General features: G+C 40.7%; 1 protein-coding gene across 5 annotated transcripts in view; it reads left to right on the forward strand.

Moving 5' to 3' along the window:
• GLT1D1 (glycosyltransferase 1 domain containing 1) overlaps positions 1 to 17,297 on the forward strand; it is a 168,027-nt gene that overhangs the window by 41,594 nt on the left and 109,136 nt on the right. For all 5 annotated transcript variants that reach the window (XR_012243962.1, XM_073628015.1, XM_073628023.1 and 2 more), the window contains exons 4-6: positions 1,656 to 1,707; positions 9,622 to 9,658; positions 10,014 to 10,070. Coding sequence is in view for 4 of the 5 variants with exons in the window: in XM_073628015.1 (XP_073484116.1) it covers positions 1,656 to 1,707; positions 9,622 to 9,658; positions 10,014 to 10,070 (146 nt within the window). In the remaining variant the exon portion in view is untranslated. The remainder of the gene's footprint in view (positions 1 to 1,655; positions 1,708 to 9,621; positions 9,659 to 10,013; positions 10,071 to 17,297) is intronic.

Genomic DNA, 17,297 nt, shown 5'->3' on the forward strand with positions numbered 1-17,297 from the left:
ACCAATGTAAACAAGGCAGATTGCCATTCTGACAGGAGGGGGGAAGGGATGGAGTTTGTGTCCCTGCAATGCAGGGAATACATTCCATCTCTTCCCCTAGTAAAAGCACCTTCCACAGTATAGTAAAACACTGGCTAGGCACACAGTTAACCCTTTGATCGCCCCTGATGTAACCCCTTCCCAGCAGCCAGTGTCATTAGTCCAATGACTGCATATTATTTAGCACTTATCACTATTATGCCCTGTACACACGGTCGGACATTGATCGGACATTCCGACAACAAAATCCATGGATTTTTTTCCGCCGGATGTTGGCTCAAACTTGTCTTGCATACACATGGTCGCACAAAGTTGTCAGAAAATCCGATCGTTCTGAACGCGGTGACGTAAAACACGTACGTCGGGACTATAAACGGTGCAGTAGCCAATAGCTTTCATCTCTTAATTTATTCTGAGCACGCGTGGCACTTTGTGCGACGGATTTTGTTGTCAGAAAATTTTATAGCAAGCTCTCAAACTTTGTGTGTCGGAAATTCCGATGGAAAATGTGTGATGGAGCCCACACACGGTCGGAATTTCCGACAATAAGGTCCTATCACACATTTTCCGTCTGAAAATCCGACCGTGTGTACGGGGCATTAGTGTCACTGGTCCCCGAAACATGTCAGTGTCAGAATGTTCGCCGCAAAATCGCAGTCCCGCTATAAGTCACCATTACTAGTAAAAAAAAAAAATCCCATAGTTTGTAAATTCTATAACTTTTGTGCAAACCAATCTATATATGCTTATTGGGATTTTCTTTGCCAAAAATATGTAGCAGAATACATATTGGCTTAAATTGATAAAGACTTTTGATTTTTTACATTTTTTTTATTGAATGGGTTTTATAGCAGAAAGTAAAACATATTTTTTTTTTTTTTTTTTTAAATTGCCGGTCTTTTTTTTTGTTTATATTGCAAATTAAAAAAGAGCTTTATTTGTGGGGAAAAAAATGACATAAATTTTATTTGTGTACAACATTGCATAGCCACGCAATTGTCAGTTAAAGTAACGTAGTGCCGTATCGCAAAAAATTGCTGGGTCACGAAGGGAGTAAATCTTCCAGAGGTCAAGTGGTTAAGCAAAAAATGACATTCCAAATGAATGGTCTGCCCTAACACAATACACATTATTGCTTGGCAAAATGCACATGTTTAAAGCACCTCAACAGTGTGAAGGCAGCATAAAGATTCTACCAGGTATGCTTAGTTATATTTAGCCTCTTTGGTAAAAAAGCGTTAGGCCAGTGGTTCTCAACTCCAGTCCTCAGGACCCACTAACAGGCCAGGTTTGCAAGATAGCTGAAATACATCACAGGTGATATCACTTGCTGCTCAGTGATTGCAGTATTCTAGTCTGCAACTCCCCAAGGTAATACTTAAAATCTGGCCTGTTGGTGGGTCCCGAGGACTGGAGTTGAGAACCACTGCGTTAGGCTATTTAGTCTTCTCTTAGGTCTGACCAAATTCCCTTTAGTAGATATGTGTATGGAATCTAAGTATAAGTATGTTGTCTTTCTCATTAATAGTTTTTCTCATATGACTAATGTTAAAAAAAATAAGTGACTTGAGTTTTGTTGTATCATTTAATCATTTTTTGCTTATTCTTCTCTCCAGATTTGCTGTGGCATTTACTAACGAGATTAAAGACATTGCAGCAAAACACTGGGTATGGCAAAGTATGCTTTTTTTTTTTGTTTGTGATAAGTTGTAGGCTCCTAAAGAGAACTGGTTGGAACCATAAGGTGTCATACCTACCACTTAGGCTCGGTTCACACTGCTGAGAGCCCATGCAGTGCGACTTGCTTACAACTTTCATACCACATCTATGTGGTCTATGGGACTCTAAGTCGCATCAAAGTAGTTCAGGAACCTTTCAAAAGTTTCTGTGACTTGAGTTGCATTTACTGTAACGACCGCCATTGAAATAAATGCTTTTTTATTTGTAATGCGACTTTGTGTCACATGGCAAGGCAAAGCAGTGTAAACCAGGGCTTACATTTAATGTCTTGTGTATTTAAAAGCATGCTCCTCCCCGCCTACAGCGCCACCTCTGCCAATTAGCCATTTCTGATGGCCTTTAGAGAAACCATGAGGCTGGAAACAGCACGAAATTGCTGGACTCTTTCTTGTGAATTGCAGATCTACTTGCACAATCATGAACGAAGATGATCACCTTTAAACCAAAAATTAAAAATCTTGGTGTCATCTTACTGACTTCAATATTCTGCACTCATTTATGCTCAAGGTCTGCAGGAACAAAAGTTCATTACTGTGATTATTATTATACAGGATTTATAAAGCGCCAACACTGCACAGTGCTTTACAACATGAGACCTAAGAGTACAGCTACAATACAATTTAATACAGGAGGAATAAGAACAATAAGAATTATTCCAGCTTAATGTATGTTTGACTCAGATGTTTCTTCACCTCTTCTTTCTTTATTCAAACCAAAAAAAAATTTGACCTTAGATATGCTTTAAAGCAAAACAGCACCCAGCAATAGACCCTTGGTCAAATGCTGCCAGTAAGCATACAGATTGACTGTTAGTGTGTTGTTTAGCAAGATCCACGTGCTGTACATTCAGTGCTGTCTTCCTTTTCACTATAAAGTATATACTGTATACAGTATATAGTATAGAATATACTGTGTGTGTGTGTGTATATATATATATATATATATATATATATATATATATATATATATGTTGAAGTGTAGAGGAGAACCGCACACAGCTTTCAATCTAGTGCCAGCAAACAGGTCCTCCCACCGACCTTGTATATATAAGAATAAAGTTCCAAAGGTTGCTGCACTTAAACATTTGTTGCTTTACTCCATCAAATCTTTGGGAAAAGATTACAAAGTAAGTAGAATTATTGCAGACAAAGTCATTACAATCATCTGTTCAGACAAAGATTACGTTTCGGGCTGATTTGTGACATGTATCCATTACTAGGGTCCCTATATGTAAATTCTATAAAAATAAATATAGATCATAGTCTCTGTGAGAGACTATGATCTATATTTATTTTTATTTTTATAGAATTTACATATAGGGACCCTAGTAATGGATACATGTATATGTTTTACGTTTCTCTTTAGATCCAGTGGAATGAATCCCCGTTTGAGAAATTGGCCAATCAATTATTTGTTCAGTATGTAAAGAAGTCTGAGGCCGCACTATTGTGAACTGGATTGATAAAAACATTTGATGACATTTTATGCTGCTGATTTGGACATCCTGTAAAATTTAAATGATATTTTTTGTAATTAGATGTATATAGGTCTTTTTTTGTACATATGTTTATCTATGGATTCACAATGTCACTTTTGTTCTCTTTAATATGGAGGGGGTTAAACCTTTCGGATGCCGTTAGTTACTGGTGGTGATGACTAGATTGTATACATGTGTGGTAACTTGTTGGGTGTGGATAAAGGAGAGGGATTGTATCAGGGTTTTCACACACAGCCAGAGAAGCCTGAGGAAGAGCGATCTATGCTCGATACTGTACAGTTGCTTGCACGTTTGCACTTTCATGTTTTTTGGAGACTTCATGTAAAAGAAAAAATGTATCAAAGCATCCACATTATCTCACAAAAGTGAGTACACCCCTCACATTTCTGTAAATATTTTATTCTATCTTTTCATGTGACAACACTGAAGAAATAACACTTTGCTACAATGTAAAGTAGTGAGTGTACAGCTTGTATAACAGTGTAAATTTGCTGTCCTCTCAAAATAACTCAACACACAGCCATTAATATCTAAACCGCTGGCAACAAAAGTGAGTACATCCCTAAGTGAAAATGTCCAAATTGGGCCCAATTACACATTTTCTCTCCCCCGTGTCATGGGACTCGTTCGTGTTACAGGGTCTCAGGTGTGAATGGGGAGCAGGTGTGTTAAATTTGGTGTTATCACTCTCACTCTCTCATACTGGTCACTGGAAGTTCAACATGGCACCTCATGGCAAAGAACAAAAAAAAAATTGTTGCTCTACATAAAGATGGCCTAGGCTATAAGAAGATTGCCAGGTCCCTGAAACTGAGCTGCAGCACAGTGGCCAAGACCATACTGCGGTTTAACAGGACAGGTTCCACTCAGAACAGGCCTCGCCATGGTCGACCAAAGAAGTTGAGTGCACGTGCTCAGCATCATATCCAGAGGTTGTCTTTGGGAAATAGACGTATGAGTGCTGCCAGCATTGCTGCAGAGGTTGAAGGGGTGGGGGGGTTAGCCTGTCAGTGCTCAGACCATACTCTGCACACCTCATCAAATTGGTCTGCATGTGTGTGTATATATATATATATATATATATATATATATATATATATATATATATATACACACAGTATATATAAAATAATAATTTTTAAAACATTTTATAATACTTATATTATAACTATAGTGCATTGCGTAGGGAGCTGTGCTCAATGCAATTATATATTATACATTAGTTTATTGAAAAGAAGTTTGGGGCAAAAGGATTTTTCTTGGTACCAACAGGGATATTACAACAGAGGGTTAAAAACATATAATTTTTATTAGAAATATCTTTTAATTATTTTGTATTATATTTGTAATAAAAAGTATATGTTTTCAAACCCTCTATTTGTTGTAATGTCCTTGTTGGTACCAAGAAAAATCCTTTTGCCCCAAACTTCTTTTCAATAGACTATAGTACATGGTAGTAATAGGTAAGGTAGTATCTCCATTTTTTTAGATAGTTACATAGTTTCTAACATAGTCTATTTTTTTCCAAATATTGCTACCTCCTCCCATTTGAGGTTCAATAATTATCCTAGGATATATACTCACACTTGGGTCAGTTTAACTGAAACGTGCCCAAGTTAAATTCTCTCCCTGCTCACTCCCTCGCTGGTTTGCACAGAAGTGTTCCCGGGAACCAGACCTGCGATCCCTGTATCGCTGTATAGTTCTCTATGGAGAGGACTGTACTCCAGCACAGTTTTGTACTCACATTGCAGCAAACCGCATTGGCTTACAAGTGAACCGCACCCGGGATCACCTAGTCCAAGTGGTTGCAGGCACAGTGTGCTTAACTGGTCCCAGGAGTGGTTTGGAGCACTCACACTACACGTACATGCCCAAGGGGCTGAACCACACCTGGGACTGGTTGAAAGTGCTAGTGTGAGTGCACCCTTATGCCGCGTACACATGAGTGGACTTTTCGACCGGAATGGTCCGACAGACTTTCGGCGGACTTCCAACGGATTTTCCCAACGAACAGACTTGCCTACACACGATCACACCAAAGTCCGACGGATTCGTACGTGATGACGTACAACCGGACTAGAATAAGGAAGTTGATAGCCAGTAGCCAATAGCTGCCCTAGCGTCGGTTTTAGTCCGTCGGACTAGCATACAGATGAGCAGATTTTTCGACCGGACTCGAGTCCGTCGGAAAGATTTGAAACATGTTTTATTTCTAGGTCCGTCGGAATTTTGGGGAAAAAAAGTCAGCTGGAGCCCACACATGATCTAATTGTCCGACGGAGTCTGGTCCATCGGACTAAGTCTGCCGGAAAGTCCGCTCGTGTGTACGCGGCATTAGTCCTAGTCTCTATTTAATATTTTATAATGTATTATTGATCCTACCTTTTTCACTTATGTTTCTAATACAATTTGATAAGATGTAGGCCTCATGGACACTGGATGTTTTTTCAGCTGCTCCTAGGGGCATCAGACGTTTTTTTTCTTGCCTCTAAACTCCCCCGCTTGATATCCTATGTCTCCATGCACACATAGGCTTTTAGCAGTGTTTAGTGGCAGAGGCTTTTAGAGACAGGAAAAAAAGTCCACTGCCAGTGCGTCCAGGAGCAGTAGAATTTTGGCAGATAAAACGCTTGATGCTGCCTGAATGCATTTAAATGTGACTAAACGCTAGGCGCCTTTAGCACTTGAGCGTTTCTTCATTTCACTAACCAGAAAAATTATTCTGGCCAATTAAATTAATTTATGTCCAAGCTCTTGACGCCTGTAAAGGCACCTAAAAATTTGTAAAAGCTTTAGACACTTTTACAAGTGCCAGGCTTTTTTTCTGCCAAAACGCCAAAAGGAAAAGCGTCTTGGAGAGTTTGCAAACCATCCTGTGTACACGAGGCCTAAGGATTTGTTCTGGGTAACATTTTAGGAAGCCCAGTGTCTGGTGATTGGATTTTATGATTTTAGAAGCTTTTTTTTTTTTTTTTTTTTTTTTATTTGGCTGCCAATTATAAAATCTTTGCACATGTGCCGAGTGCCATAAAATCCAAGACCTGAATGTTCTGTTGTCATGGATTGCAATGTTTAATGCCAGGGAAAGCACAAATTAACTTTTTTAGGTTTATTAGGTTATTATGAATTTTCTGCTGTTTGATTCAACAGTTAAAGATAGGTCACAAATATGCAGTTTAATGATGGCTTTTATTGTAAGCACAATAATAAATAATAATATCAATTTGCTGGATGTAATTACAGATTATAAAAGGGAAAAAGGCAATAAAGCTTAGCTTCAGTAACGATTGTGGTCTAAATCTTCAGCTTTATGTATACAGGTGGGACTTTACTACAGCTAAATCATTAAAATCTGGCAGTGTTGCTACAACAAATTTCTTCTGATCCATTGTCAGTTAACTGTCTGCAAGCTATCTCAGATCTGTTCACAGAGTTACATTGTAGTTTTTTGGTAAATAACAATTACATCTGTTGCCTTTTCTTTAGCCTCGTACACATGATGAGAAAATCAGACAAAAAATATATATTTTTAAGTGATTTACGATAATCTGATCTTAAGTACACAGCTTTCCAGAGCGGAGCACGACAGTTCATGTGAAATTATCTGAATGGACAAACAACCATTTTTCTTTGTACGATACCAGATAGAACAATTTTAATTTAATCAGTAGAGTATTTGTCAAAAAATCGGAAAACCACGACCACGCAAACGTGGAAACAAAAGAATACATTACAATTCAATACAACACATTAGATCACTTCTGAAATTGTATTCTGTCGTACGAGAATTTTTGGAACTTTAGTAACCTATTGGATTTTGATATGAGACTAGCATGCTTAAAAAAAACAAAAAACCGACAATCATTCATCCGATATTCTCAACATGTGTAGGAGGCTTTAGGCAGAACCTCTAGTTTCACATTTTAAAATTGATGATAGGTTTGCTTCAAACCCCAGATGAACTCTCAGTTTAAATCAGCTATACATAGTCTAGGTGCTCAATGTTCTACAGTTTGCTTTGTTTCTAAAGTAGCTACATCTTGAGTGGAAAAGCTTAATCCCTTCCATCAGCTACAGAGTAGAACCCTTGCCTTGTGTCTGTAAGCAGTGGTCTCTCTGCAGAGGTCAAACAAGCCCCCTGTTCAGTGAGACCAGTAGCTCACTTCATTTAATGTTCATAGTGTTCTGGGATCCTTGAGTCCTTGGGGCACTTACATATACTGACTTATGAAAGAAAAGTCAAGACTGGGCTGCCCACTCCTGTACCTAGTATTTTGCCATTGGACACTGATGCTTCCCCTCATTTTGAACAACCGGTAGGAATTGAAGAATAAAGAGCTTGTGTAAGGAGCAGTCTCTCTGCAGAGGTAAAACAAGCCCCCCCCCCCCCCCCGTTCAGTGAGACCTATAGATCACTTCATCTAACTTTTCAGAGTGTTTTGGGATCCGTGAATCTTGGGGCGCTTTACATATACCATTAATGTGATTGTGTGATCCAGTGCTAATCACAAAAAAATATGCAGTCAAATCTTAATTACCACATATCTAAAGAAGACACGAAATGTCCATAAATGTTTTAAGATGTGACTTGATATAAGAAATCCACAAAAATGATCCACCAAAAAGTGCAAAAAAATTCCAAAGTGCTTGTGCTCGCCTTCACCAGTGTATTATGGCCACTCAGCTAATGTTTTGACCCCTGTTTCACCAGCGGTCAAAATCAGTGGCTCCCCTCTGGAGATAAGAGATGAATCTGGTCTGCTGCTGGCGCTTTGATCCTCTGTCACTCACACTTCCTCCAGCTGGCTCAATGAGCCCCAATAACTCCCACCAATATCGGATATATGAAGGAAAGAGATGTCAGAATCTAGTGCTCTCCGTAAATTAAAATATTATTTTACACATAAAATGAATGGTAAAAGACTCACAAGTGTGGCACTTAAAGCAGTGTTTAGCTGATCGGGCATAAAACCATCGGTTTCACATAGACAAGATGGTCGTGACATGATGTCAGCACGTAGGCTCCGCTCCAATACGCGTTACGTCAAGGCATAGACTTCTTTAGTAGGGGCACTTACATATACTGGCTTTAAGAGAGAAAAGTCAAGGCCTGGTCTGCCCACTCCTATGCCTAGCAATTTGACATTGGACACTGAGGCTGCCCCTCATTTTCAACAACCAGTAGATATTGAAGAATAAAGAGCATGTGTAAGCAGTGGTCTGTCTGCAGAGCTCAAACAAATCCTGTTCAGTGAGATCTATAGCTCACTTCCTCTAATGTTCAGAGTGTTCTGGGATCCATGAATCTTGGGGCACTTACATATACTAACTTATGAAAGAAAATGTAAAGGCTGGGCTGCCCACTCTTGTGACTAGCAATTTGCCATTAGACGCTGAGGCTTCCCCTCATTTTGAACAAGCAATAGGAATTGAAGATTAAAGAGTCAAGAAATGGCCTGCCCTCTCCTGCATCCTTCCACATTCTGATGGACACTGAGGACACCTGTCATGCTAAACAACTGTAAGGAGTAGTTGGGAGGTGAAGGGGCAGCATTTGACTGTTCATTCTGTGGTTGATATTTGCATGATTTTGAGCCCCCAGGATTTAGGTTCCCCAAGACCTCATGAAAGCACTTAGATGATAAATCTCAGGCTGACTTTTTATCTAATGTGGGGGTTGTGAAGGATCACTTTAACCCCTTCTTGCCTGGCCCACCATCCCTTTCAAAAGTTGTAAACACCCGAGGGGCAGGGACCCCTGTGACCACTGTGATTGGCTGTCACAGTGGACACATAATCAGGAGCTGGTCCCGCTGGCTGCCAATAGTTAGTCAGAACTGAGAGCTGTCTCTGTGCTGAGAGTGCGCAGTGAGTTCTGTCAATATTGGCTGCCTAGCGATGCATATGTGCGCCGTGTAGGTCTTAAAGCCCACCCTTTTGCTGACGCATATGTTACAAGATAGCAACAGGTTAAACATGTTATTAATAAGGCCTCTTGCACACAGTGTCTGAGCCCATGAAATGTAAATTCTGGTGTATTTCCCCACAAGGGAAGCCCAGTGCTATGTGCATGGGTGTATGCTGATGTTCGTGTAAACATGAGTATAACACTTTTCTTCAAAAGATAGTGCAATTCTAGTCACATAAAAAAAACCTAAACATTTTCTGAAAATGTGAAAAAAAACTGTCACCATCACATTTATTGTTGCAGGATTCAAACTTCCTGCATGATTGGCTTTCACTGCAGTACTAGTGGGAGAGTACGCTCTCCAATATATGAATTATGATGTTTTTATTCTGTAATAAAAAAGGCTTCTTTCTCTTTTGTCATTATTTTATAGCCACAAGCAATCTATAAAATACACATCCAACCTCAAGGTAAGAATTTCCATTGTTATTAAATGCGACAGTGCCTATATAATGAAAAGATGCTTGTATTTAACCAGGATTGGAAATACAGTAACATTTGTATTAGCGCATTTTGATGCTTTCATTTTTTATTTGCTAGTTATTAGCGGAGATATTAATAATGCACCTTCAACTTGCCATCTGCTTTACTACCAAACATGACTAATCAGAAAGGATTAAATAGGAATGTAAAAACCTCTCAAAGTTAGGAATGTTAGAGGAGGGGATTCTGTCTTTTTAAGTGCTTTTTCAATTTTGCTAATTCATCTGAAGTGTTCATATTATTTGTCAATTTTAGATCTTTTTTTTTTTTTTGTCTTTGCAGGGATAATGACGATGCCAAATGTATTATTTAATTGCGAAGACTTTCTTCAAAATGCAGGTAAACCAAAAGTAAGTTTATCATTAACCTGTCAGCCAATCAATGTAGTACAATTAATATAGGTTCTGTATAGCAGGCGTCCTCCATAACCGCACCATACCTTATCAGGGTCACCATGTTGCCCCAATATGCCCCAGGAGCCTAATGAAAAACATAGCGGAGTACTTTTCAGTTGGCATTTGCGTATGATTTTCAGGGGGCTCGCTGGGAAAGCATTGAGGTACCGTTGGCCTAAATTTTGCTTTTAACCAGAGAAATTTTCCAACCTTGGCATCAAGTGCATGTCTGGGCAAAATACAAAGAAACGTGCAGTACATCTCTGTAATACATGTACATTTTGCCATGTTTTATTGCATAAAAAGTAATAGTAAACAATACAAAGTAATATGTCAGTATTACTAATAAGTAATAGTAACATAAATCTACCTGTTGCTCCTGCCAGGAATCCGGTGATCTCCTTGTTTCCTGTTATACAGTACCTGACAGTGCTACCTCTGCTGGCTAGAAATACCAAGCAGTGTGGCTATTGCTGCCTGAGTTCCCTCCTGCTGGACTACAGAACCCACCCCCTTCCCATTCTCTCCCAGTAAAACAATATTGCTGCCTCCCAAAAGCCTGCCCACACAGTGTGTGTAGGAAAGTGGCTCTTGGGAGATGTAATTCTGGTGGGCATGCCTACATCAATAGGAACTGACCTAGGGCACCCTGCTAATACCTCCTCCCAACAGCTGCGCCTGCAAGAATCTTACAAGCCTGGAAAGCATCCAGTCACTGGAAATAATACAAGTTTTTTTTTCTCCAGGAAAAAGAAAAGAAAACTTAAAGTAGAACTGTAGGCAAAATTTGTTTTTTCATTTTGGATCCATGTGAGGATTATTTTTTTCCCTCTTTGTCCCAATGGGGAGATTTCCCTTCACTTCCTGTTCCATAGCCAACACAGGACGCGGGAAGAAATCCCTGAAAGTTAAGGGAATCTCTTGGGGACCCTCAGTTCACCAGAACTAGATTTCCTCTCTATTGTTTTTCTGGGGACAACCCAAAATTTGGGATTTTCTTTTACTTTCACTTTCAATGATAATGGTAAACAGGACAAATAAAGAGGGTGAATCTCCTTAATGGGGGCACAGACAACAGACAGGTGTTTTAATCCATCTCCACTCTACCCAAAACTAAAAACATGGGTCATGTCTATACTTATCTTTGAATTTATTTGTTTCCCATTTTCTAGTAATAGAATAATTAATGTGTTGCATAATTCAATTGAAACCACTGTAGTGCTAGTCAAAGGGCATTTTTAAAATAATTTCAATGGCAAGTTCAGTCATTAGCCCACCCGAAAATCAGAAACTATGGGTAGCTTTTGGAAAGCTGCAGAAATGCTAGGAAAAAGTGCCAGCGATATGACGCAATAAGATACAGTGGGGCACTAGAGGGTGTTTAATATACAGAACAAGTGTTACTTGAGTTACTTTGACCTGTCATTAGGTTTACGTTAAGTGAAATAACTTTATCGAAATTTGCACATGTATTTATATTTTGTAATTACAGTTATTGTGGAGTTTCCCCTCTATTCCTGTTCTGGTGACAGCTCAAATTTCTGGATATTCCCTCACTTTTATTCATTGAGACAGTGGTCACCAGAAAAAAAATAAGCAGTGAATCTTGCTAGCCAGGACACTAACAACCATAGGTGTGCGCACAGGGTGTGCTTGGTCACACCCTAACCCAAGGAACGGCAACCCGTAGATTGCGATCTACCTGTCGATTGCGGGCAGGTGGCAGGTAGACCGCGATCTTCCTTGCTGACCGCTGGGACCTGGACAGCACCAGCAAAAAAACATTTAATTGTGCATGCGCAATAAGTGTTAATTTAATTAAAAAATATGTTTGAATATATTTTAAAATGTTTGTTTACATTTATTTATAGGAGTGTTTGTGTGTGTGTGTTTATATATATATATATATATATATATAGGCGTGCGCATGGGGAAAGGCACACCCTAATCACTTCGTGCAGTGCCCCATACTGCCTGGACTTCCCTCGTGTTAGCTCCCTGCCCCGCGGTGCTGCTGGTTTCCCTCCTCTTCTCCCCCCCCCCCCCCCCGGCTGCTGCGGGAGATGTTTCAGGATGGAGAGTGGGAGAAGTGGCTAGTAAATATGTCATTTACCAGCACCTTTCTTTTCTAAATTAACATACTAACTCACTGTGTTCATTCGGAACTGAAGCATAGTACACTATGTTTACTATTCTTCAGTCTGTGAATGAACGGGAAGCCATTTACCACAGAGCACTTCCCATTCATTCACTGTCCCATGCAGCTGAGGCTGGAGAAAAAGGCATGTGTGTTTGAGCTTTGGGGTGCACATCCTAATGCAATAGGCTGCACACACACACACACACACACATATATATATATCCAATTGTCGGGTGAGTGACTCCTCTTGTAACTTGTGTAAATCAAGGAAAGGTGTCAGGGTGGGCTCCCAATTATCCACTAATTTCAATAAAAGGAACAAAAGGGACACAATCTTCAATGCAAAAGGTTTACGGAATATATAAATTATATATAAAGTGCAAATATTAGATACAAACATTAACTAAGTGTGAAAGAAAGTGTCAATGCAAAGATAAATCAAAAAGTCTCAAAACCAAAAAAATTCCTGTTTACGAGTGCATCATCTTAAACCGTTTGTTCTCAAGATGTGCCAGCAACATCCACCAACACCAAAAAATGATAAAGGGGCAGGCTTACCAGACCAAAATGACCCCCTTATTCAGAGCGGTCAACCCAAGCTCAAATATTATTCATCTACAACAATGGCACCTCTCCTCATGGAACACCAAGGTAAACCTCTGGACCCAGCACTAAATGGACTTCTCCAGATCTCTATTGGCTCATATCCATGTAGGAACAAACAAATATACCCTCCTCATAGTGTAGTAAGTTAAAAAGTACATTTATTCAATTAAATACACATTTACATTAGTACACATTTAATGCGTATTGTAAAAAAGTCACACCACTAATGCGCTTCGTCATCAGAAAGGACGGAATAAGGATATACAGTATGGCCTAAAGCGGAACTATACTTACTTTCTATCCAGCACTGTAGTGTCCTGAAGCTCCCTGCCGACCGCTGACATCTTTGGCTGGACTGCTTCCGGGTATTGATCTCCAGCCGTTTTCATTGGCTGGGTGGAGATGATGTCACTCTCACACATGCACGGGAGTGTATAGTGTGGACAGCCTGGTAAGAAAATTGAATGCCGAAGAGACATACTGTATCTCTTCTACATTAAAAATCTCGCCTCTTCGCATTTTATTTTTACTAAAACTCCACTTTAAATATATGCAACTTGCAAGAAGTTATAGCTTTGTATAGGGTTATCATTGAAAAGAACACTGTCTGTGATGCTCTTCTTTCTTTTTGGTGGATGCAGACGTTTATTTGAACTATAACCTCACATGGAAGGATTTGTGGAGATTAAAGTGGCTGTAAAAGCTGAAGGTTTTCTTTTTCTTCACGCATTCTTTGTGTGTTGCTTCCCCCACAATCCTCCTAATACTCACCCTCTCGATCCAGCGATGTGCACGAGAGCCTCGGCCATCCCGGGACTCCATCTCCTCATTGGCTGAGACAGCAGCAGGAGCCATTGGCTCCTGCTGCTGTCAATCACAGTCAGTGAGCTAATGAGGAGAGAGTGGGGGGCAAGGCCGAGCCACAGCTGTATGTGTCTTATGGACGCATAGAGCAGGGCTCGGGAGCAAGCATGCACCAATGCCCCCATGCGTCTTGCTTTTAGGGGACACTGGTCAAGGGGGAGGAGCCAGGAGCACTGACCGGGGATGAAGGGGATTGGTGCTGCTCTGTCCAAAACCATTGCACATAGCAGGTAAGTATAACATGTTTGTTATTAATTTTAAGAAAAAGCTAAACCTTTAATACCACTTTGATTCATAATTCTAGTTTGGTCATCCAGTGTAGTTCATACATGTGATTTATACATTTATGGTAAATCTGTATGTCCATTGCGATGGGGTACCTCATGTACCTATACAGTATGTACTGCAAATAATATAACTTTTTTGTTTTTTTTAACACAAAATGTACTATGTGTACATATCCAATTTCATTTAGCTACATACAAGCACTGCTGCACTTACCCAGTTTTTCTTGTAATATGTAGTTGCCACATTTGATTATCAGTGAAACTGGGAGGGCGCCATTTTCTTCTTTATTTCTTTTTTCTGCTCAGAAGTCTTGTAAGAGAACTGTGAACATAGAAAACCACGCCGCAGCTTCTTGCCTGCCCTGGGCTAAGGTTACTGATATCATGTTGTATGGCCAATATGTTTTGTAACTTTTTCCCTGCTCGGCTGAGTCTGTGCTGTCTTAATGTTTTAGAATCCACTGAAGTGATTAGCAGCATTTTGTTCTCCACATTTCAATTACTTTGCAATCATAAGTGTGAAATCAAAATTATACACTTGAAATACAATTACATTTTTTTTTTTTTTTTTTTTTTTTTTTTGTGCAGGGTCTGTATTTTGTGTTGGTAATGTGTTCGCATTTAGGCGTGCTTTATCAAGTGCCTTGGTTCGCCCAAGCATTTGCTACTCACATGAAAGAGTGGGTGTAGCAACAGCGGCAGAATAATGGCACGTCTGAAATTTCCAGAAACCCTACTGTTCTGCTGGTTGCAAAATTTGTCATGCAAAATAAAGGTGAAGTTTATTGCTAATTCCCAGTCGGTGCTGTGGATTTTAATTTTGTCTACAGAAGGGCTATGCTAGTTTTTGGACAGTAAAAGAACTGAACTGCTAACTATCAGGAATGAAGTTGTTAAAGGATGACTGCATAAATTTTCCCGTAATCTGCCTGACTAGCATTCCTGCTGTGTCTAACAAATGAACTGCTGCCACAGAGCAGGTTCATCACATTTTTAAGTACATGTCATTACTCAGTACGTGCGTCCCAGTTTTAAACAGAGCAGTGCCAGGTTATAACATCCATCATAAATCACTGCACATGACACTACCGATTTATTCTTGGATTGAAATAATCTTTCCCTATGAGAACATGATTCTGCCAGGCTGACTTGGTTTTAACTATTTACGATCTTGGGTGTACAGTGCATCCGGAAAGTATTCACAGCGCTTCACTTTTTCCATATTTTGTTATGTTACAACTTTATTCCAAAATAGATTCAATACATTAATTTCCTCAAAGTTCTACAAACAATACCCCATAATGACAACGTAAAAGAAGTTTGTTTAAAATCTTTGCAAATTTATTAAAAATAAAAAACGAAAAAAAAAATCCCATGTACATAAGTATTCACAGCTTTTGCTCAATACGTATGTATGAGTATGATGCTACAAGCTTGGCACACCTATTTTTGGGCAGTTTCTCCCATTCTTCTTTGCAGGGCCTCTCAAGCTCCATCAGGTTGGATGGGGCGTGTCAGTGTACAGCCATTTTTTGATCTCTCCAGAGATGTTCAATCCGGTTTAAGTCTGGGCTCTGGCTGGCCACTCAAGGACATTTACAGAGTTGTCCCATAGCCACTCCTTTGTTATCTTGGCTTAGGGTCATTGTCCTGTTGGAGAATAAACCTTTGCCCCAGTCTGAGGTGCAGAGCACTCTGGAGCAGGTTTTCATAAAGGATGTCTCTGTACATTGCTGCATTCATCTTTCCCTCGATCCTGACTAGTCTCACAGTTTCTGACACTAAAATACATCCCTACAGCATGATGCTGCCACCACCATGCTTTACTGTTGGAATGGTATTGGCCAGGTGATGAGCGGTGCCTGATTTCCTCCAGACATGACGCTTGCCATTCAGGCCAAAGAGTTCAATCTTTGTTTCATCAGACCAAAGACTTTTGTTTCTCATAATGTGAGAGTCCTTCAGATGCCTTTTGGCAAACTCCAGGCGTGCTGTCATGTGCCTTTTACTGAGGAGTGGCTTCCGTCTGGCCATTCTACCATACAGGCCTGATTAGTGGAGTGCTGCATAGATAGTTATTCTTCTGGAAGGTTCTCCTCTCGCCACAGAGAAAAGCTGGAGCTCTGTCAGTGTGACCATTGGGTCCTTGGTCACCTCCCTGACTAAGGCCCTTCTCCCCCGATCGCTCAGTTTGGCCAGGCGGCCGCTCTAGGAAGAGTCCTGGTGGTGCTAAACTTCTTCCATTTATGGATGATGGAGACAACTGTGCTCATTAGGACCTTCAATGCAGCAGACATTTTTCTGTATCGTTCCTCAGATCTGTAACTTGATGCAATTCTGTCTCGGAGATCTACATACAATTCCTTGGACTTCATGGCTTGGTTTGTGCTCCGACATGCACTGTTAACTGTGGGACCTTATATAGATAGGTGTGTGCCTTTCCAAATCATGTCCAATCTACTGAGTTTACCACAGGTGGACTCCAATCAAGGTGTAGAAACATCTCAAGGATGATCAGGGGAAACAGGACGCACCTGAGGTCAATTTTGAGTGTCGTGGCAAAGGCTTACTTATATACATGTGATTTTTTTATTTTTAATACATTTGTAAAGATTTCAAACAACCTGTTTTCACATTGTGGTTATGGGGTATTGTTTGTAGAATTTTGAGGAAAATAATGAATTGAGTCCATTTTAAAATAATGCTGTAACATAACAAAATGTGGAAAAGTGAAGCTCTGTGAATACTGTATTAATGTGAGAGATTTCTCTAGAATTCGGTGACGCAGGAGCTCTGTCTAGCCCCCCCCAGCCGTCTTCCTGTCTGATATGGAAAGGGACGGGGGTTCTAGCCATGCTGCGGACACTACTAGGACACCTCTGAGGTAGGGGGGGGGGGCGCACCGCTGTGGGACTCCTGATGTGATGGGGGGGGCTCCTTTGGGGACACACACCTGATGCAAGGGGGGCTCCACTGGGGACACCTGATGCAAGGGGGACTCGACTGGGGACACCTGATGTGAGGGGGGGGGTCCACTGGGGACACCTGATGTGAGGGGGGCTCCACTGGGGACACCTAATGTGAGTGGGGGCTCCACTGGGGACACCTAATGTGAGGGGGGGCTCCACTGGGGACACCTGATGTGAGGGGGGCTCCATTGGGGACACCTGATGTGAGGGGGGGCTCTGCCGGGGACACCTGATGCAAGGGGGGTTCCGCTGGGGACACCTGATGTGAGGGGGGGCTCCGCTGGGGACACCTGATGTGGGGGGAG

Source organism: Aquarana catesbeiana, linkage group LG01 (genome assembly GCF_042186555.1).
Source record: "Aquarana catesbeiana isolate 2022-GZ linkage group LG01, ASM4218655v1, whole genome shotgun sequence".
NCBI lineage: Eukaryota > Metazoa > Chordata > Amphibia > Anura > Ranidae > Aquarana > Aquarana catesbeiana.